This window comes from Idiotropiscis lumnitzeri, chromosome 6, assembly GCF_059441095.1.
Source record: "Idiotropiscis lumnitzeri isolate Australia: NSW breed Sydney's pygmy pipehorse chromosome 6, RoL_Ilum_1.0, whole genome shotgun sequence".
In the NCBI taxonomy this organism is placed as follows: Eukaryota; Metazoa; Chordata; class Actinopteri; order Syngnathiformes; family Syngnathidae; genus Idiotropiscis; species Idiotropiscis lumnitzeri.
This window is the reverse complement of record NC_142396.1, coordinates 4588894-4604624: the sequence shown is the minus strand read 5'-3', so window position 1 is coordinate 4604624 and position 15731 is coordinate 4588894. Positions and strand designations below refer to the sequence as shown.

General features: G+C 46.4%; 2 protein-coding genes and 15 non-coding genes across 17 annotated transcripts; all 17 read right to left on the bottom strand.

Annotated features, from left to right (window-relative positions):
- Window positions 1–140: 140 nt before the first annotated feature.
- Window positions 141–213, bottom strand: trnak-cuu (transfer RNA lysine (anticodon CUU)). Its single transcript has one exon. It is a non-coding gene; the product is annotated as a tRNA-Lys (tRNA).
- Window positions 214–311: 98 nt separating this feature from the next.
- trnak-cuu (transfer RNA lysine (anticodon CUU)) lies at window positions 312–384 on the bottom strand. The gene has a single exon. It is a non-coding gene; the product is annotated as a tRNA-Lys (tRNA).
- Window positions 385–652: 268 nt separating this feature from the next.
- trnak-cuu (transfer RNA lysine (anticodon CUU)) lies at window positions 653–725 on the bottom strand. The gene has a single exon. It is a non-coding gene; the product is annotated as a tRNA-Lys (tRNA).
- A 270-nt stretch (window positions 726–995) lies between these two features.
- Window positions 996–1068, bottom strand: trnak-cuu (transfer RNA lysine (anticodon CUU)). Its single transcript has one exon. It is a non-coding gene; the product is annotated as a tRNA-Lys (tRNA).
- Window positions 1069–1167: 99 nt separating this feature from the next.
- trnak-cuu (transfer RNA lysine (anticodon CUU)) lies at window positions 1168–1240 on the bottom strand. The gene has a single exon. It is a non-coding gene; the product is annotated as a tRNA-Lys (tRNA).
- Window positions 1241–1340: 100 nt separating this feature from the next.
- Window positions 1341–1413, bottom strand: trnak-cuu (transfer RNA lysine (anticodon CUU)). The gene has a single exon. It is a non-coding gene; the product is annotated as a tRNA-Lys (tRNA).
- A 270-nt stretch (window positions 1414–1683) lies between these two features.
- trnak-cuu (transfer RNA lysine (anticodon CUU)) lies at window positions 1684–1756 on the bottom strand. The gene has a single exon. It is a non-coding gene; the product is annotated as a tRNA-Lys (tRNA).
- A 269-nt stretch (window positions 1757–2025) lies between these two features.
- trnak-cuu (transfer RNA lysine (anticodon CUU)) lies at window positions 2026–2098 on the bottom strand. Its single transcript has one exon. It is a non-coding gene; the product is annotated as a tRNA-Lys (tRNA).
- Window positions 2099–2367: 269 nt separating this feature from the next.
- On the bottom strand, window positions 2368–2440 carry trnak-cuu (transfer RNA lysine (anticodon CUU)). The gene has a single exon. It is a non-coding gene; the product is annotated as a tRNA-Lys (tRNA).
- A 1290-nt stretch (window positions 2441–3730) lies between these two features.
- On the bottom strand, window positions 3731–3803 carry trnak-cuu (transfer RNA lysine (anticodon CUU)). The gene has a single exon. It is a non-coding gene; the product is annotated as a tRNA-Lys (tRNA).
- A 96-nt stretch (window positions 3804–3899) lies between these two features.
- Window positions 3900–3972, bottom strand: trnak-cuu (transfer RNA lysine (anticodon CUU)). The gene has a single exon. It is a non-coding gene; the product is annotated as a tRNA-Lys (tRNA).
- Window positions 3973–4068: 96 nt separating this feature from the next.
- On the bottom strand, window positions 4069–4141 carry trnak-cuu (transfer RNA lysine (anticodon CUU)). The gene has a single exon. It is a non-coding gene; the product is annotated as a tRNA-Lys (tRNA).
- Window positions 4142–4750: 609 nt separating this feature from the next.
- Window positions 4751–4823, bottom strand: trnak-uuu (transfer RNA lysine (anticodon UUU)). Its single transcript has one exon. It is a non-coding gene; the product is annotated as a tRNA-Lys (tRNA).
- A 98-nt stretch (window positions 4824–4921) lies between these two features.
- On the bottom strand, window positions 4922–4994 carry trnak-uuu (transfer RNA lysine (anticodon UUU)). The gene has a single exon. It is a non-coding gene; the product is annotated as a tRNA-Lys (tRNA).
- Window positions 4995–5091: 97 nt separating this feature from the next.
- On the bottom strand, window positions 5092–5164 carry trnak-cuu (transfer RNA lysine (anticodon CUU)). Its single transcript has one exon. It is a non-coding gene; the product is annotated as a tRNA-Lys (tRNA).
- A 322-nt stretch (window positions 5165–5486) lies between these two features.
- Window positions 5487–9425, bottom strand: fam185a (family with sequence similarity 185 member A). The gene is made up of 8 exons (XM_088299200.1): window positions 8776–9425; window positions 7993–8102; window positions 7479–7568; window positions 7102–7240; window positions 6662–6703; window positions 6484–6579; window positions 5940–6074; window positions 5487–5747 (listed from the first exon to the last, which is right to left on the bottom strand). The coding sequence occupies exons 1-8, from the start codon at window positions 9191–9193 to the stop codon at window positions 5635–5637; spliced, it is 1143 nt and encodes a 380-aa protein (XP_088155326.1). The 5' UTR covers window positions 9194–9425; the 3' UTR covers window positions 5487–5634.
- Window positions 9426–10042: 617 nt separating this feature from the next.
- LOC148334649 (uncharacterized) lies at window positions 10043–14861 on the bottom strand. The gene is made up of 2 exons (XM_088299198.1): window positions 12079–14861; window positions 10043–11324 (listed from the first exon to the last, which is right to left on the bottom strand). The coding sequence occupies exons 1-2, from the start codon at window positions 14756–14758 to the stop codon at window positions 10600–10602; spliced, it is 3405 nt and encodes a 1134-aa protein (XP_088155324.1). The 5' UTR covers window positions 14759–14861; the 3' UTR covers window positions 10043–10599.
- Between the last annotated feature and the right edge of the window lie 870 nt (window positions 14862–15731).

The window sequence follows — 15731 nt, the reverse complement described above, 5'->3', positions numbered from 1 at the left end:
GATTAAGAGTCTCATGCTCTACCGACTGAGCTAGCCGGGCTCCGAAACGGTACCTGATGTAGATGTTTAATGGACTGTGTAACAGAAAGAAGGGGGGGGGGGAAACAGACCCTTTGATAATCCCTCAAGAGATCGAACTGCGCCCAACGTGGGGCTCGAACCCACGACCCTGAGATTAAGAGTCACATGCTCTACCGACTGAGCTAGCCGGGCTCGGAAACTGTTCCTGATGGTGATTTTCAATGGACTGTGTAACAGAAAGAAGGGGGGGAAAAACAGACCCTTTGATAATCCCTCAAGAGATCGAACTGCGCCCAACGTGGGGCTCGAACCCACGACCCTGAGATTAAGAGTCTCATGCTCTACCGACTGAGCTAGCCGGGCTCGGAAACTGAATCTGATGGAGATGTTTAATGGACTGTGTAACAGAAAGAACGGGGGGGAAAAACAGACCCTGCGATAATCCCTCAAGAGATCAAACTGCGCCCAACGTGGGGGTCGAACCCACTACCCTGAGATTAAGAGTCTCATGCTCTACCGACTGAGCTAGCCGGGCTCCGAAAGCGGTCCTGATGGAGATTTTCAATGGACTGTGTAACAGAAAGAAGGGGGAAAAACAGAACCTGCGATAATCCCTCAAGAGATCTAACTGCGCCCAACGTGGGGCTCGAACCCACGACCCTGAGATTAAGAGTCTCATGCTCTACCGACTGAGCTAGCCGGGCTATGAAACTGATCCTGATGGAGATGTTTAATGGACTGTGTAACAGAAAGAAAGGGGGGAAAAACAGACCCTTTGATAATCCCTCAAGAGATCGAACTGCGCCCAACGTGGGGCTCGAACCCACGACCCTGAGATTAAGAGTCTCATGGTCTACCGACTGAGCTAGCCGGGCTCCGAAACGGAACCTGATGTAGATGTTTAATGGACTGTGTAACAGAAAGAAGGGGGGGGGGGGAATGACACTCTGATAATCCCTCAAGAGATCAAACTGCGCCCAACGTGGGGCTCGAACCCACGACCCTGAGATTAAGAGTCTCATGCTCTACCGACTGAGCTAGCCGGGCGCGGAAACCGTTCCTGATGGAGATTTTCAATGGACTGTGTAACAGAAAGAACGGGGGGGGAAAACAGACCCTTTGATAATCCCTCAAGAGATCGAACTGCGCCCAACGTGGGGCTCGAACCCACGACCCTGAGATTAAGAGTCTCATGCTCTACCGACTGAGCTAGCCGGGCTATGAAACTGAACCTGATCGAGATGTTTAATGGACTGTGTAACAGAAAGAAGGGGGGGGGAAAAACAGACCCTGCGATAATCCCTCAAGAGATCAAATTGCGCCCAACGTGGGGGTCGAACCCACTACCCTGAGATTAAGAGTCTCACGCTCTACCGACTGAGCTAGCCGGGCTCCGAAAGCGGTCCTGATGGAGATGTTTAATGGACTGTGTAACAGAAAGAACGGGGGGGGGGGAAACAGACCCTGCGATAATCCCTCAAGAGATCAAACTGCGCCCAACGTGGGGGTCGAACCCACTACCCTGAGATTAAGAGTCTCATGCTCTACCGACTGAGCTAGCCGGGCTCCGAAAGCGGTCCTGATGGAGATTTTCAATGGACTGTGTAACAGAAAGAAGGGGGAAAAACAGACCCTTTGATAATCCCTTAAGAGATCGAACCGCGCCCAACGTGGGGCTCGAACCCACGACCCTGAGATTAAGAGTCTCATGCTCTACCGACTGAGCTAGCCGGGCTATGATGCTGAACCTGATGGAGATGTTTAATGGACTGTGTAACAGAAAGAAGGGGGGGGAAAACAGACCCTTTGATAATCCCTCAAGAGATCGAACTGCGCCCAACGTGGGGCATGAACCAACGAACCTGAGATTAAGAGTCTCATGCTCTACCGACTGAGCTAGCCGGGCTCCGAAACGGTACCTGATGTAGATGTTTAATGGACTGTGTAACAGAAAGAAGGGGGGGAAAAACAGACCCTTTGATAATCCCTCAAGAGATCGAACTGCGCCCAACGTGGGGCTCGAACCCACGACCCTGAGATTAAGAGTCTCATGCTCTACCGACTGAGCTAGCCGGGCTCGGAAACTGAATCTGATGGAGATGTTTAATGGACTGTGTAACAGAAAGAACGGGGGGGGAAAAACAGACCCTGCGATAATCCCTCAAGAGATCAAACTGCGCCCAACGTGGGGGTCGAACCCACTACCCTGAGATTAAGAGTCTCATGCTCTACCGACTGAGGTAGCCGGGCTCCGAAAGCGGTCCTGATGGAGATTTTCAATGGACTGTGTAACAGAAAGAAGGGGGAAAAACAGAACCTGCGATAATCCCTTAAGAGATCGAACCGCGCCCAACGTGGGGCTCGAACCCACGACCCTGAGATTAAGAGTCTCATGCTCTACCGACTGAGCTAGTCGGGCTATGAAACTGAACCTGATGGAGATGTTTAATGGACTGTGTAACAGAAAGAAGGGGGGGAAAACAGACCCTTTGATAATCCCTCAAGAGATCGAACTGCGCCCAACGTGGGGCATGAACCAACGAACCTGAGATTAAGAGTCTCATGCTCTACCGACTGAGCTAGCCGGGCTCCGAAACGGTACCTGATGTAGATGTTTAATGGACTGTGTAACAGAAAGAAGGGGGGGGAAACAGACCCTTTGATAATCCCTCAAGAGATCGAACTGCGCCCAACGTGGGGCTCGAACCCATGACCCTGAGATTAAGAGTCACATGCTCTACCGACTGAGCTAGCCGGGCTCGGAAACTGTTCCTGATGGTGATTTTCAATGGACTGTGTAACAGAAAGAAGGGGGAAAAACAGACCCTTTGATAATCCCTTAAGAGATCGAACCGCGCCCAACGTGGGGCTCGAACCCACGAGCCTGAGATTAAGAGTCTCATGCTCTACCGACTGAGCTAGCCGGGCTATGAAACTGAACCTGATCGAGATGTTTAATGGACTGTGTAACAGAAAGAAGGGGGGGAAAAACAGACCCTTCGATAATCCCTCAAGCGATCGAACTGCGCCCAACGTGGGGCTCGAACCCACGACCCTGAGATTTAGAGTCTCATGCTCTACCGACTGAGCTAGCTGGGCTATGAAACTAAACCTGATGTAGATGTTTAATGGACTGTGTAACAGAAAGAAGGGGGGGGAAACAGACCCTTAGATAATCCCTCAAGAGATCAAACTGCGCCCAACGTGGGGCTCGAACCCACGACTCTGAGATTAAGAGTCTGATGCTCTACCGACTGAGCTAGCCGGGCTCGGAAACTGAGTTTTATGGAGATGTTTAATGGACTGTGTAACAGAAAGAAGGGGGGGAAAAACAGACCCTGCGATAATCCCTCAAGAGATCAAACTGCGCCCAATTTGGGGCTCTAACCCACGACCCTGAGATTAAGAGTCTCATGCTCTACCGACTGAGCTAGCCGGGCTCCGAAAGCGGTCCTGATGGAGATTTTCAATGGACTGTGTAACAGAAAGAAGGGGGGTGGGAAACAGAGCCTTTGATAATCACTCAAGAGATCGAACTGCGCCCAACGTGGGGCTCGAACCCACGACCCTGAGATTAAGAGTCACATGCTCTACCGACTGAGCTAGCCGGGATCGGAAACTGTTGCTGATGTAGATTTTCAATGGACTGTGTAACAGAAAGAAGGGGGGAAAAACAGACCCTTTGATAATCCCTCAAGAGATCGAACTGCGCCCAACGTGGGGCTCGAACCCACGACCCTGAGATTAAGAGTCTCATGCTCTACCGACTGAGCTAGCCGGGCTCGGAAACTGTTCCTGATGGAGATTTTCAATGGACTGTGTAACAGAAAGAACGGGGAAAAACAGACCCTTTTATAACAACTAAAGGGATCGAACTGCGCCCAACGTGGGGCTCGAACCCACGACCCTGAGATTAAGAGTCTCATGCTCTACCGACTGAGCTAGCCAGGCTCGGAACCAGGAGCTGATGGAGATGTTTAATGGACTGTGTAACAGAAAGAAGGGGGAAAAACAAAACCAGTGATAACCACTCAAGAGATGGAAATGCGCCCAACATGGGGCTCGAACCCACGACCCTGAGATTAAGAGTCTCATGCTCTACCGACTGAGCTAGCCGGGCTCGGAAACTGAATCTGATGGAGATGTTTAATGGACTGTGTAACAGAAAGAAGGGGGGGGGGGAAACAGACCCTGCGATAATCCCTCAAGAGATCAAACTGCGCCCAATTTGGGGCTCTAACCCACGACCCTGAGATTAAGAGTCTCATGCTCTACCGACTGAGCTAGCCGGGCTCGGAAACTGTTCCTGATAGTGATTTTCAATGGACTGTGTAACAGAAAGAAGGGGGGGAAAAACAGACGCTTTGATAATCCCTCAAGAGATCGAACTGCGCCCAACGTGGGGCTCAAACCCACGACCCTGAGATTAAGAGTCTCATGCTCTACCGACTGAGCTAGCCGGGATCGGAAACTGAATGTGATGGAGATGTTTAATAGACTGTGTAACAGAAAGAAGGGGGGGAAAAACAGACCCTTTGATAATCCCTCAAGAGATCGAACAGCGCCCAACGTGTGGTTCGAACCCAAGACCCTGAGATTAAGAGTCTCATGCTCTACCGACTGAGCTAGCCGGGCTCAGAAAGCAGTCCTGATGGAGATTTTCAATGGACTGTGTAACAGAAAGAAGGGAAAAACAGACCCTTTGATAATCCCTCAAGAGATCAAACTGCACCCAACGTGGGGCTCGAACCCACGACCCTGAGATTAAAAGTCTCATGCTCTACCGACTGAGCTAGCCGGGCTCTGAAAGCGATTTTGATGGAGATTTTCTATGGACTGTGTAACAGAAAGAAGGGGGGGGGGAACAGACCCTTTGATAACCCCTCAAGAGATCGAACTGTGCCCAACGTGGGGTTCGAACCCACGACCCTGAGATTAAAAGTCTCATGCTCTACCGACTGAGCTAGCCGGGGTCTGAAAGCGATTTTGATGGAGATTTTCTATGGACTGTGTAACAGAAAGAAGGGGGGGAAAACAGAACCTTTGATAACCCCTCAAGAGATCGAACTGCGCCCAACGTGGGGCTCGAACCCACGACCCTGAGATTAAGAGTCTCATGCTCTACCGACTGAGCTAGCCGGGCACAGAAAGCAGTCCTGATGGAGATTTTCAATTGACTGTGTAACAGAAAGAACGGGGAAAAACAGACCCTTCTATAATGACTCAAGGGATCCAACTGCGCTCAACGTGGGGCTCGAACCCACGATCCTGAGATTAAGAGTCTCATGATCTACCGACTGAGCTAGCCGGGCTCAGACATTTTGACTTGTTGGTGTGCGTATGCATGTGTACTTTAAATCAGGCTCGATTACCTCAAATTAAACACGTTCGCATTGCTGGGGAATATTGCAACTTTCACGCAGTTTTAACTATGCAAAGATTTATAAAGACGATTTCTTGTTGAGTGTAAAATGATGTCACTGTAAGAAATACAATTTTTTTAAATTAAATATCAATTTTACAGCAACATAGCTATGCTTATTTCAGTCTCTTTTTCATCACAATGGGTTTTATTCATCTCTACGAGAAGCTACAGTGCCACGTTTGAACTTTTCAGCCCGCCAGCTTCAAGGACTGCAACCAGCTTTGCGTCCTCAGGCTGACTGAGCCTCTTTCTGTGGTGACTCGGATCTGCTGCCCCACTGGACCATCAGAGTTCATGTGACCTGAGCGAGATGGACAATGAAAGTAGGACAAGGTTGGTTAACACTATGTGCATGAACTACTGCGTCCAATAAGTAAAAATGTTTTCATCTTGTTTGAAGATTCTTGCTTTTTCACACCACCCACAAACACCCCCCCAACACACACACACATTCTGGGAACTGTGAAGAAACATATGCTCGCTAGAACCTCACCGGTGACTCTGGTTTGGTTTTCAGTGGCGTTCTCCTGGACTTGGTGCAGCATAACATCATGGCCTAAATCAACCGTGGCTCCACAGAGATCCACATCCGCTTGTAACGAAGACGGCACGCGGACACACACCGCTCCTACAGTAAGAAACGAGATTAGCGAAAAAGCCAGTAGTGGAAAGTAAACATGTACATCTACTTTGTTGGTCTACATGAGTAGATTTTTTAAGATATATTTTTATTTAGTTTTAATCCCTACTTTTGAAAACCCTTCATCCTTAAAAATGTTTTCCACAAGTATTGATTTCTACCTGGGTACAAATGAGTACTTTTGCCACCTGTAAAAATTATTTTAAAAAAGGTCACACACAAGGCAAATGCCCTCATGACTCACGTCACACATAAACAGTAAGTTTGGAGTATCCGAGCATGACTCCTGAGGTACGCCACTCATACAATAACTTGTCTTACTATAAGAGCAAAGCCGGTACAACATGCAGTGCATGCGTTCTTTATTGCATGACCCAAAGAATTTACAAATAGCTACCTTCTTTGCTAAGCACTTCTGAGCTGGCGCCATCTCCCACATACACATCAATGTCTCCACTTTGAGAGGAAACCTTCAAGAGGCCATTGGAGCCATCTGACAAGAGCAAAAAAAAAAAATCACATTTGATCACCAATTCGTATCATTGGATTGTGTGCTGCTATCGGAAAATGTTTACCTATGAGTGTATGACCTGATATGTTCTTCACAGTGGCGTCACCTTTGGACAGAGTAGAACACAAAGTCAGTGCAGCTTCGTGACAATAGTGCAAGTCAACAAGATAATTGTTTCCAACATGTGCCTCGCAGGAAGACAGATTTACATTCTGGAAGGGTGACGCATTCTTTTTCTCGGCTCTGACAATGACTAGTTCCCATCTTCCAACAAATACATTTGGGACAATTTTTTTTTCCCTGCGCACTTGCGAATAAGATCCAATACCAAGCACCAAGTAAAAATCAAAAAATAAATTGTAAATAAATTAGAATAAAGGTAAAGGTATCGGGATATATCGTTTTACAATCATAACGGCCCACCAAGGGATACCACAAAAATGAGTCAGACACCCTTAAGTGGACCCAATGGGCAAACGCACACACAACGCCTGTTCAGATCACCGTGCAAAAGTCCCAGTTCCACCTTCCCCGTGCATGAGGAGACACAACTGGATTTGGCGTAGATGGCCTTGACCGCCAGGGTGCCGTGCTCTGTGGTGACCTTCATCTCTGTGCCCTGCAGCTTCTTGACTCGCACCGCCTGCACAACACATGCAACAACCTCAGTCAAGGAGACTTGACACACTATTCAAATCTGTGTAGCGTGAATTAAAGGCTGCTACTGCCCCCTAGCGGTTCTTTAGTACCACAGGCGGACCACTCGTTTGGGACCTGAGCCTTCAAGTGGGAAATCAATCCACGTCGAATTAAGATTGTAAACGTAGGTCGGTGTTTGCGATGGTGTTTATTCAAACGCATTTTTGTTGTGTTGTCCTTACACCCTTGCCAAAAGCGCTGATGTCCACGTTGCCATGGATGGTGCCCTCGCCTGTGACATTTCCACCTGAACGCACTTCCACCTGATGGCCCTGAGGTACAAAACACAACATCAGTGAGTTGGTTTATGTGCATGTTCTCATTACATTTGACATTTGTTTTTTGCTTCAGTGACAGTTGTTTGAAAGTTTACGATTCGTAGAACATCTACGCTCATTTTTCTTAAGCTGTGTATGGTGTTCCGCATTATTTGTTAGCAGTAAGATTGCAGATCTTTGTTCTGCAAAATTAGATGGTTTGGTTAAACAATTTGCCATTTGATTTTCACCATCATTACAGCCTGCCAGAAAAGCTATTACTTTAAGAATTTCTTTTTGCAGTTCTTTGCAGGGTTGTATAACTGCACCATTGCATAATGACAGCTGTTTCTATATCTTAGCTTGTATTGGATCCTACTGAATTATGAAAATGTACGTACTAAAGGTGTACCCAGTGAGTGTGCTTTTCCTGACTGACCTTGACTGAACGCAGTGAGCAGTCACCTTTCTCTGTGTGCACCTTGCAGATGTCACACTCCATGTTCTTCACCTGCACATTGCCTTTGGCGTGGGTGCTAATGAAGAGATCTGTGATGCACACAATTCAGAATGTGTCACAATCTATGACTGATCTACACAAATTTATAAATCATAATCCGCACTAATGTATTGGCACTAATGTTAGTAAGTTCTTAAATATTTTGCTGAATGGATTTGCCACTAGATGGTGGCAGGGTACTTCACAACAAAAGTCATCCCCTTTAGTTCAAACCAAGTGAATCTGCAAGTCTTGGTAACCTCGCACTGAGACTACACTTAACTGTTGTTTTCTGCTCACATTTTCTTTTTTTTTCATGACCTTCGCTTCTCAAACGCTATCTAACAACCAAATCACATGCTAGTTTAGTACAAACCAATGTATTCCCCCTTGAAACCATTCAGTTATATTTAACTTTTAATTTTGATATATTTGTCTTTAATGTATTTAATTCACTGTTTTTATATTTTTATATACGAATGTTATGTATCAGTCATGTGCAGTACGTTTTAATGGAATTATTATTTAGTAGTTTGTCCCCTCCTAATTTCAGCACAGTATTATATTAAATATTCAACTTGCATAATGTTACAATATATGCGGTATATATTTCTAACTTCTTTACAATTTTTTTTACTTTTCAGGTAGTACCAATAGTGCATTTTTTTGCATTTTATTTAGCTTTGCTCACTATTGTTTTGTGTAATTGCGTTATGAACTCACTGCTCTTGATGGGTACAGACAAATGGACAGACAAGCTGCTGTCAGCCTTCTCAGCCGAGATCCGCAGCTCCTTGTCATGGTCGTCGTAATGGACACGGAGGTCCTCCACGTCCTTGCTCTGCTCCCCTCCGTGGACCACGACAAAGGCTCGGTCCGCTTCGGGAAATGCGTGCGGGTCCAGGGGCCGGACGCAGATGCTGCAACTCAGGCGTGCCCGCAATGTGCTGAACGGGCTGACCTTCAGGCTCCACTCCCTCAGCGGCGGACGTTGGCTCGCCTCGCCCTCGACGTCCTCTCCACCGGTAGACGTGAAGAGAGACCGCTGTCGGTGAGGGCACCGCAACCGAAAGCGGTTAGCGGCCCGACACCAGAAAACTCCGACACTGCGCTGCAGGGCTGGTGAGCTCCAAAGCAGCATGGTTAACACATTTACGCCCGAAACACTCAAAATTTTATTGTTAGTGTCACTACATTCTAATTCCGTTGAGCCATTTTCATGCGGCGACAACAGTCAAGTTACGCACGAGTACGATCATGCTGATGACGTAAAATCAGACTTCCGTTTAGCTCTAGCCACTTAGCTTGGTAAACACGGACGTGTGCTGCATTCGATGTAGGTGGGAAGTCGGACTTTTCCGAATTTCGGGTAGGAAAACTGCACTAAAACGCCCCTTTAAACTGTGAGATCAGAGTTGTGAAATCGGGGGGAGACCCCGAGCTCACCAACCAACTTTAATATGACGTCGCTCGGACGCTTTGAGGAACTGGGATAATCCGAGTGGGATATGACTGATTTCCCAACTTCATCGAATGCAGCATTAAGTCATGTAAATAGTGATATACGTATATATATATATATTCATAAATACATCCGTGTTGGTAGGTACTACTAGTTTGTTAAATGCATTTACCCATGGGAAAGTATCTCGACAGACACCTGTCCCCAAAGTTACGTAGTTGTTCGGTAGACATCGATATCTGTGGACGTAAGTATGTGTTTCTGGTCGTTGTAGTATTGAGCGAGATATATCAAATTCATGTAAAAACGAAAACGTTTTTTGTTTGTTATTGTATGATTACACCAAAATCTTTATTAAAAGTGGATGTGAATGGGTTTGAAGTTACCCCTTCGTTTTTATTTAATGAGAACAATGTCACAAAATGAAGCCTGGGAAGCTTATTATAGTTAAAAAAAAAATTACCTTTATCGACGCATAGTATTCAAAGAATCAAACCACACTTTGTTCATTCGTCACGTTCTGCTTTATTTGCAGTTTTTTTTGTATAGAATAAAACTTATCATAAACAAATATTCCCATCAACCTTTCAAACGCTTTCAAAATAATCACAATAAATTGGACTCTAGTGTACAATGAAACTATATTCATCACATGAATAAAAACACGATTAAAGAAAGGCTTATATCTGCAAACACTATGTACATCCTGAATTATCACATTACAGGGGTGCTCGGTTCACGCTCGGTTAGTACCTTTTTTTGTTTTTGATTGGTTTATATTCGAGTTAAAGTGTAAATTCGTTGTAAACCGAGGACCTTGTTACATTAGCACATAATTTACTGTAGAATTACAGTTCACCACCAGGGGGAAGCATTGTGCCAAAGAGACCAGCAGGTGTGTATTGAGTGCTGAATAAAATGGTGCAAACTGACAGTTCATGTAATTGATACTACATACATTACTCATTGAAAGTTAGGGCTATTGGGATTTTGACTGGCAAGATGATCCTAAAGTGTTCTAGTCACCGAAACCCTAACATCCCTATCTTTTTCCAAGTAGGGTATATTGTATAGCAATAATATGTTCATGTTAAAAATCCCTTTGGTCGGATCATCATCCTGACGGTTTTAAAAGACTGCCTTTTATTTGTGAGGTAGAACTCTGTGGAGATATTATGCCAAGCCCCCCAGTATATCCCATCCCGTACCCCCTTGTACTTCCCAAAATAGTACCTTCCGTTGAGGTTTGCAGCCATGCATGCGTCAAACCACCAACCGGAGCTGTAGTAAGCCCCACAGTTCCCAGATGGGTAGCGGTCGTTGTCTCGGTCAGGGGTGGAGAAGGCCTGGTTGTTGTGGTCATAGTTGGGGCTGAAGCGGAGCCCATCTCCCGCTGTTCCAGAATAACCTCCCACCGTCAGCTTGTAGCGCATCCTTTCGCTCGCCACCCTGAAGTGCTCGTACTCTGCGTACCCCGCCAGCCCAGAGAAGTCCTGCAGCTCCACTCGCAGTGTCATGTCCCTGTCCCGGGTCAAGAGGTGGATGTATTCATTCCCCAGCCAGAATTCCCCTCCATTCAGTAGCTCCCCGAAGCCCGATCGGTACTCGGCCCAGGTACGGTTGAAACTGACGCTGCCGTCTTGCCGCAGCTGCAGGAGGGTCCATCCCCCGCCCTGTGCCTCCATGTCGCACAGAACCGGAAAACTGATGCTGGCATGGCGATCCGGTGTCACTTGGTAGATGCCACTCTTCATCACCCGCCCTCGGACTAGATAGTCGGAGCAGTCCCTCCTCACCCCGGAATGTGCACCTGTGGAGCATTTGATGGAACACAAATTAAAAGCTAATCTTCTATTTGCACGGGCCTCGATTTAAACCGTTACCCTAGTGACCATATTGACGTACTTAAAAATACACAGTGGATTTGCGGTTGTGGTAGTTGCATTTTATTATTCAGGCAGCGCCCCTAAACCCCTAAAAAAAGTTGATTTGGGGGTAAGTTGCTCTTTAAAGTGCTTGAATTTACCTTGCAGCTGAGATGTAAGAAGAAGTTCACAAGTGCAACACATTTTCTTTCCAACCGTAAAAGACGACAACATATTACAAGCCCAACGCTGGACCTCCGTGGTGGCTGCACTCCGTGTGAGTCATTTCATAGAACATGCTTGCTTTTAACGTTTACAGGATATAAACACTTTATTTTATGGTTTGGGATACACACTAAGGTGTATTTTAGCGGATCATATGGCTTTTAAAAGCAGTTCATTTACAGGATCTGGGTTCAAATAATGGTTACATTCCAGCATTTTATTTTGGTTTGTGACGGTCCTGCCAAGACGACTTCTTAAAATGACAAGTGCACAAAACAACAACATTCGAACCAATTCACCAGAAGAAAATCAATATTCAGAATGGCCCAGTCCAGAGCCCTGACCTAAACCCAATTGAAAACCACGTGAGGAGGAGACCAAAAGAGAGCCGTGTACGTGAGAAGCCCTCATAGTCTTCGTTCTCTGCATCAGGCCTGAAAAGTGTCTTTCGGTGTGCCGGAAATTGTCTCTCACCTTCAGATGGCGTCAGGATCACTGATTCGCTGGCTGGCCTGCTTCCACGCCCATCATCCTCTGCCCGATCTTTAGGATTCCTTCCCGGTGGTGAGCTTCCATTCCGTCTCAATTGGCTGCCGTTGAAGAATGCGGCGGCCACCTGCTTGATTTTCACACGCAGCTCTCGAGCGCTTGACGTAGACGACTCGGCAGCCGGGTGGGCCTCGGGGTCAGCGGCGGTTGTTGTGCTGAAGTCAGAGCTGGAGGTGGACTGGGCAGTCGGAGAAAGTGGTTGAATTGTCTTTTGGAGGGGTGCTGCTTCATCTCTAGCGTGCAGATTTGGCTTTGTGAGGCCTGGATTAGTGCTCGCAATAACACGTCGCAGCAGGGTCGGTTGTGTTGATTCTGGGATTGTTGAAGGTTCTCTGGTTGTTTGTGGCTTCAGATCAGACACCTCCTCGCTGTTTGGGCCCACCAGGAAGCCGCGCAGGCCCTTGAAGGTCTTTGGAGTGACGCTTTTCATTATGCTGGGTTTGAACCCCGGGTCCACTCGGGAATGAGGCACCTCAGCCATGTGTAAACCAGGACTGGGAGTCGGTGGATGGTGAGCGGTGTCGAAACTATCTGTTGTCGTCTGACCATGGTGAGTTTGAGGGGGTGTGGTGTTCTGGTTTGGTTCAGGTGGTGGTGTTGTTTGTGGTTCCTGCGTCAGTCTGGTTGGTGATCTGTCGCTTGGGCGAGACCGGGGTTCAGATTGTTTTGTAGAGGTCTCACCAGGACTTGATGTTTGATGGTCAGGATCAGGAAGTACGTGGCTGGCTTTTGGCTTCACGTTAGCTTTAGCGTTTTGGTCTCTTGCAGGTTTGGGCTGCTTTTGGTTAAGTTTGGGCACCGGACCAGATTTGGGCTTTCCGTTAATATTGGAAATTTTCTGGCTGGATTTCAGCCTTTGATTGGGATTAGCTGTAAATGTGTTTTGTGACTCATAGTTCCCAGAAGAATTAGAATGAACCGGTTCCGTCATTTTTTGCCTTTTTTTAGAATCTGTCTGCAGATCTGGCGGGAAATGTTGCTTTGCTTTATATCGATCAAGTTTTTCTTTTGTGTCCGTTTTTAACTTTTTGTCCGGTTTTTGCTTCTGGTCGGTTTTACTGCTTTTAACAGGATGAACGGGTCTTTTGTTAGTTTTGGAGTTTTTATTCAACATTGGACTTTGGTCTGACTCTTCCTCAGTCGCGAGTCTTGCTTGTTGGTCAGTTGCTCCCGGCTGTAGATTAGTTATCTTGTTTTGGCCGTGTTTGGCTTTTAGCGTTTTGAGGTATGAATCAGTCGTCCTGTTATCAGCTCTTTGAATGTGAAACCTTTTCGTGTCATTGCCAGGTTTCAATTTTATTTCTGCTTTGATTTTCTGCTGAGACGTTTTTTGTTTGGTTTTAATGTCCAGATTACGGTCGTGCTTGGAGTCCTTCGGTTTATTGTTTGCTTCAGATGTCATTCCAGGTGTGTGCTTTCTCTCCGCCTTGGCTTGCATACCTGGTAGTTGCTTCAAGCCGGGGTCGGTGCTTGGCCACCCGCTGCGTTCTGTGGCTTCAGGCGAAATAGTTGTGTGGAGGCTGTGACGAGGAATAATGTAGGTTGAACTTGGGCTCGGGGAACTTGTTACATCCAACTGATTCCTTCTGGTGCTTGATTCAGTTTGGGTTCTTCTCGGATTAATAACTTTTAAGTAATTGGAAGTGGAATTGGAGAAGGGAGGAGATGGACGAGATGACGTGATCCTTTCAGTCTCATCCAAGTCTACAAGCTCGGGCCTTTGAGCTGAGCTCGACGTCAACACGGGAGTCGGGCTGATTGAAACAAAGTCTGTCCTCTGAGTGGTTTTGCGGGATGCTGATTCTCCATAGCTGTCTCTCTGAACATTCTCCACTCTTTTTCCTTGCTCTGTTTTTACACTTCCCATTTCTCCTTCCTCCTTCTCCACCACCACCTCCTCATCTTTTTTTAGAGGCTCACTTTTGTCCGTGAGCCCTGTGTTTGCAGTCTGTTTTGGTTTCTCATTGCCCTGCCCCGCTTTTATCCCCTTTTCCATTTCCTTTTTGTTCTCTTCCCAAATCTTCCCTTGATCCTGCCTCCCACGGTCCTGCGGCATCTTTATTTGTGTCTTTTTCTCCATCGCATTTGTTTCATCTGGCCACACGTGATGCTCTTGATTATTTCTAATATCTTTTCCAATATTCTCGTTGGCGCGTTCACTTTCTCCCTTCTCATCTTTTCCATCTGCTTCCTTCTGGATTACTTCTTTACCACTTGTTTCTACAGCGCACTCCGCTGTCTTTCGCTGCTCGTCTCCGTCTTCCAAATTTCTCTGTCCTAAACATTGTGTCTCAGAGTGTCCTTCCTCACCATACCTGCTTTCTTGGTGTCTCCCACAGTCGCCGCACATCTTCCTCAGCTGGTCCACATCATCCTTCAGGGTTTGTAAATCCTTCACCAGCTTTTCCAGCTCCTGGAATTGCTTCGGCAGGTGCACAGTCATCGGCGGCACGCTGAAAATATATGGGCACCCGGCCCGCCCCGGTCCGCACGGCCCCCCGGCCCGCAGGGTGGCAGCGCATTGCCCGAATCCTTCGTTCTCCTCCCAAGAGAGGCTGGGGGAGGCCAACAAAATCAAAAAATTGTACAGCGCAGTGAACTTCATCGCGATTCGCAAGAGTGAGAGGAAAGTAGTGAGGGTAAATTAGAGCCACCTCAGTCAGTCAGTGAGGAGGCGGCAAGGTGGGCGGGAGAAGATAAGGGTAGGAGGTGGAGTGATGGGAGCTCTTAACTCGACTGGGAGAGAAACGGAGAGCCACGAATTTTAGGAGGGAAACAGTTGGGGAACACTCTGAGTAACAGGCGGCTACTGTATGTTTTCTCACTCAATATGACTAATTATGTCTGATTGAGAATTAATGTACAATACAATGAACTCTTACAGCAGGTGTGGGCAAACTACGGCCCGGGGGCCACATGCGGCCCGTTAAACGTTTTAATCCTGCCCGCCGAACTTGAAAAAAATAGTTGTATCGTAATTGTAATATTTATTGTTCCTTCACCACTTGAAAAGATTTTTTTTATTCAGTTGTGCAGGTTATAAACCACATTAACAATGCAAAGCGCTTTGAAATTAATTATATATCATAAAAATGTGGCGTTTGAACAGGGGTGTGTACACTTTATAGAGCCACTATGACTACCATGAATTGTTTGTGTCCTTTTACTTACTTTTTATTAAATGTCAAAATGACTGCTGTTATGTATCAGTGAAAAAAAAAAAGTCTTCTTCCACAGTACTGTTTGTGTGCCAGTTTTACATATGTCATTTTATCACATTTCCATCATAATTAGTTCATCATAATTCGGCTCGCATTGTGTCATGGAAAGAACTCACAAAACATTCTCATTGCATGCCGTAATGCAAATATGACCAGAGGCGAGGATCTATGCATGTGTGTCACACTTGCAGATGTGACACGTTAAACATATTTCATGTAATCTTATTTAATGGCCGCTTCTTGGTTGTATTTTGTCTTTTTTTTAAAGGATGATGGAAAAGAATGTTCAGATTAAAAAAGAAAAAAATCTTTGGGTTTCTCAGATCATCGTTTATTCATTATTTTAGTTTACGTTTT

Bases quoted from the DNA above. Each gene is read 5' to 3' on its own strand.
- fam185a (XM_088299200.1), bottom strand. From the start codon at position 9,193: ATGCTGCTTTGGAGCTCACCAGCCCTGCAGCGCAGTGTCGGAGTTTTC. The intron at 8,103-8,775 runs GTGAGTTCATAA...TGTGCATCACAG, and splicing joins GTCTGTACCCATCAAGAGCA to ATCTCTTCATTAGCACCCAC. The intron at 7,569-7,992 runs GTCAGTCAGGAA...TTTGTACCTCAG, and splicing joins GCTCACTGCGTTCAGTCAAG to GGCCATCAGGTGGAAGTGCG.
- LOC148334649 (XM_088299198.1), bottom strand. From the start codon at position 14,758: ATGAAGTTCACTGCGCTGTACAATTTTTTGATTTTGTTGGCCTCCCCC. The intron at 11,325-12,078 runs GTGAGAGACAAT...AATGCTCCACAG, and splicing joins GATCCTGACGCCATCTGAAG to GTGCACATTCCGGGGTGAGG.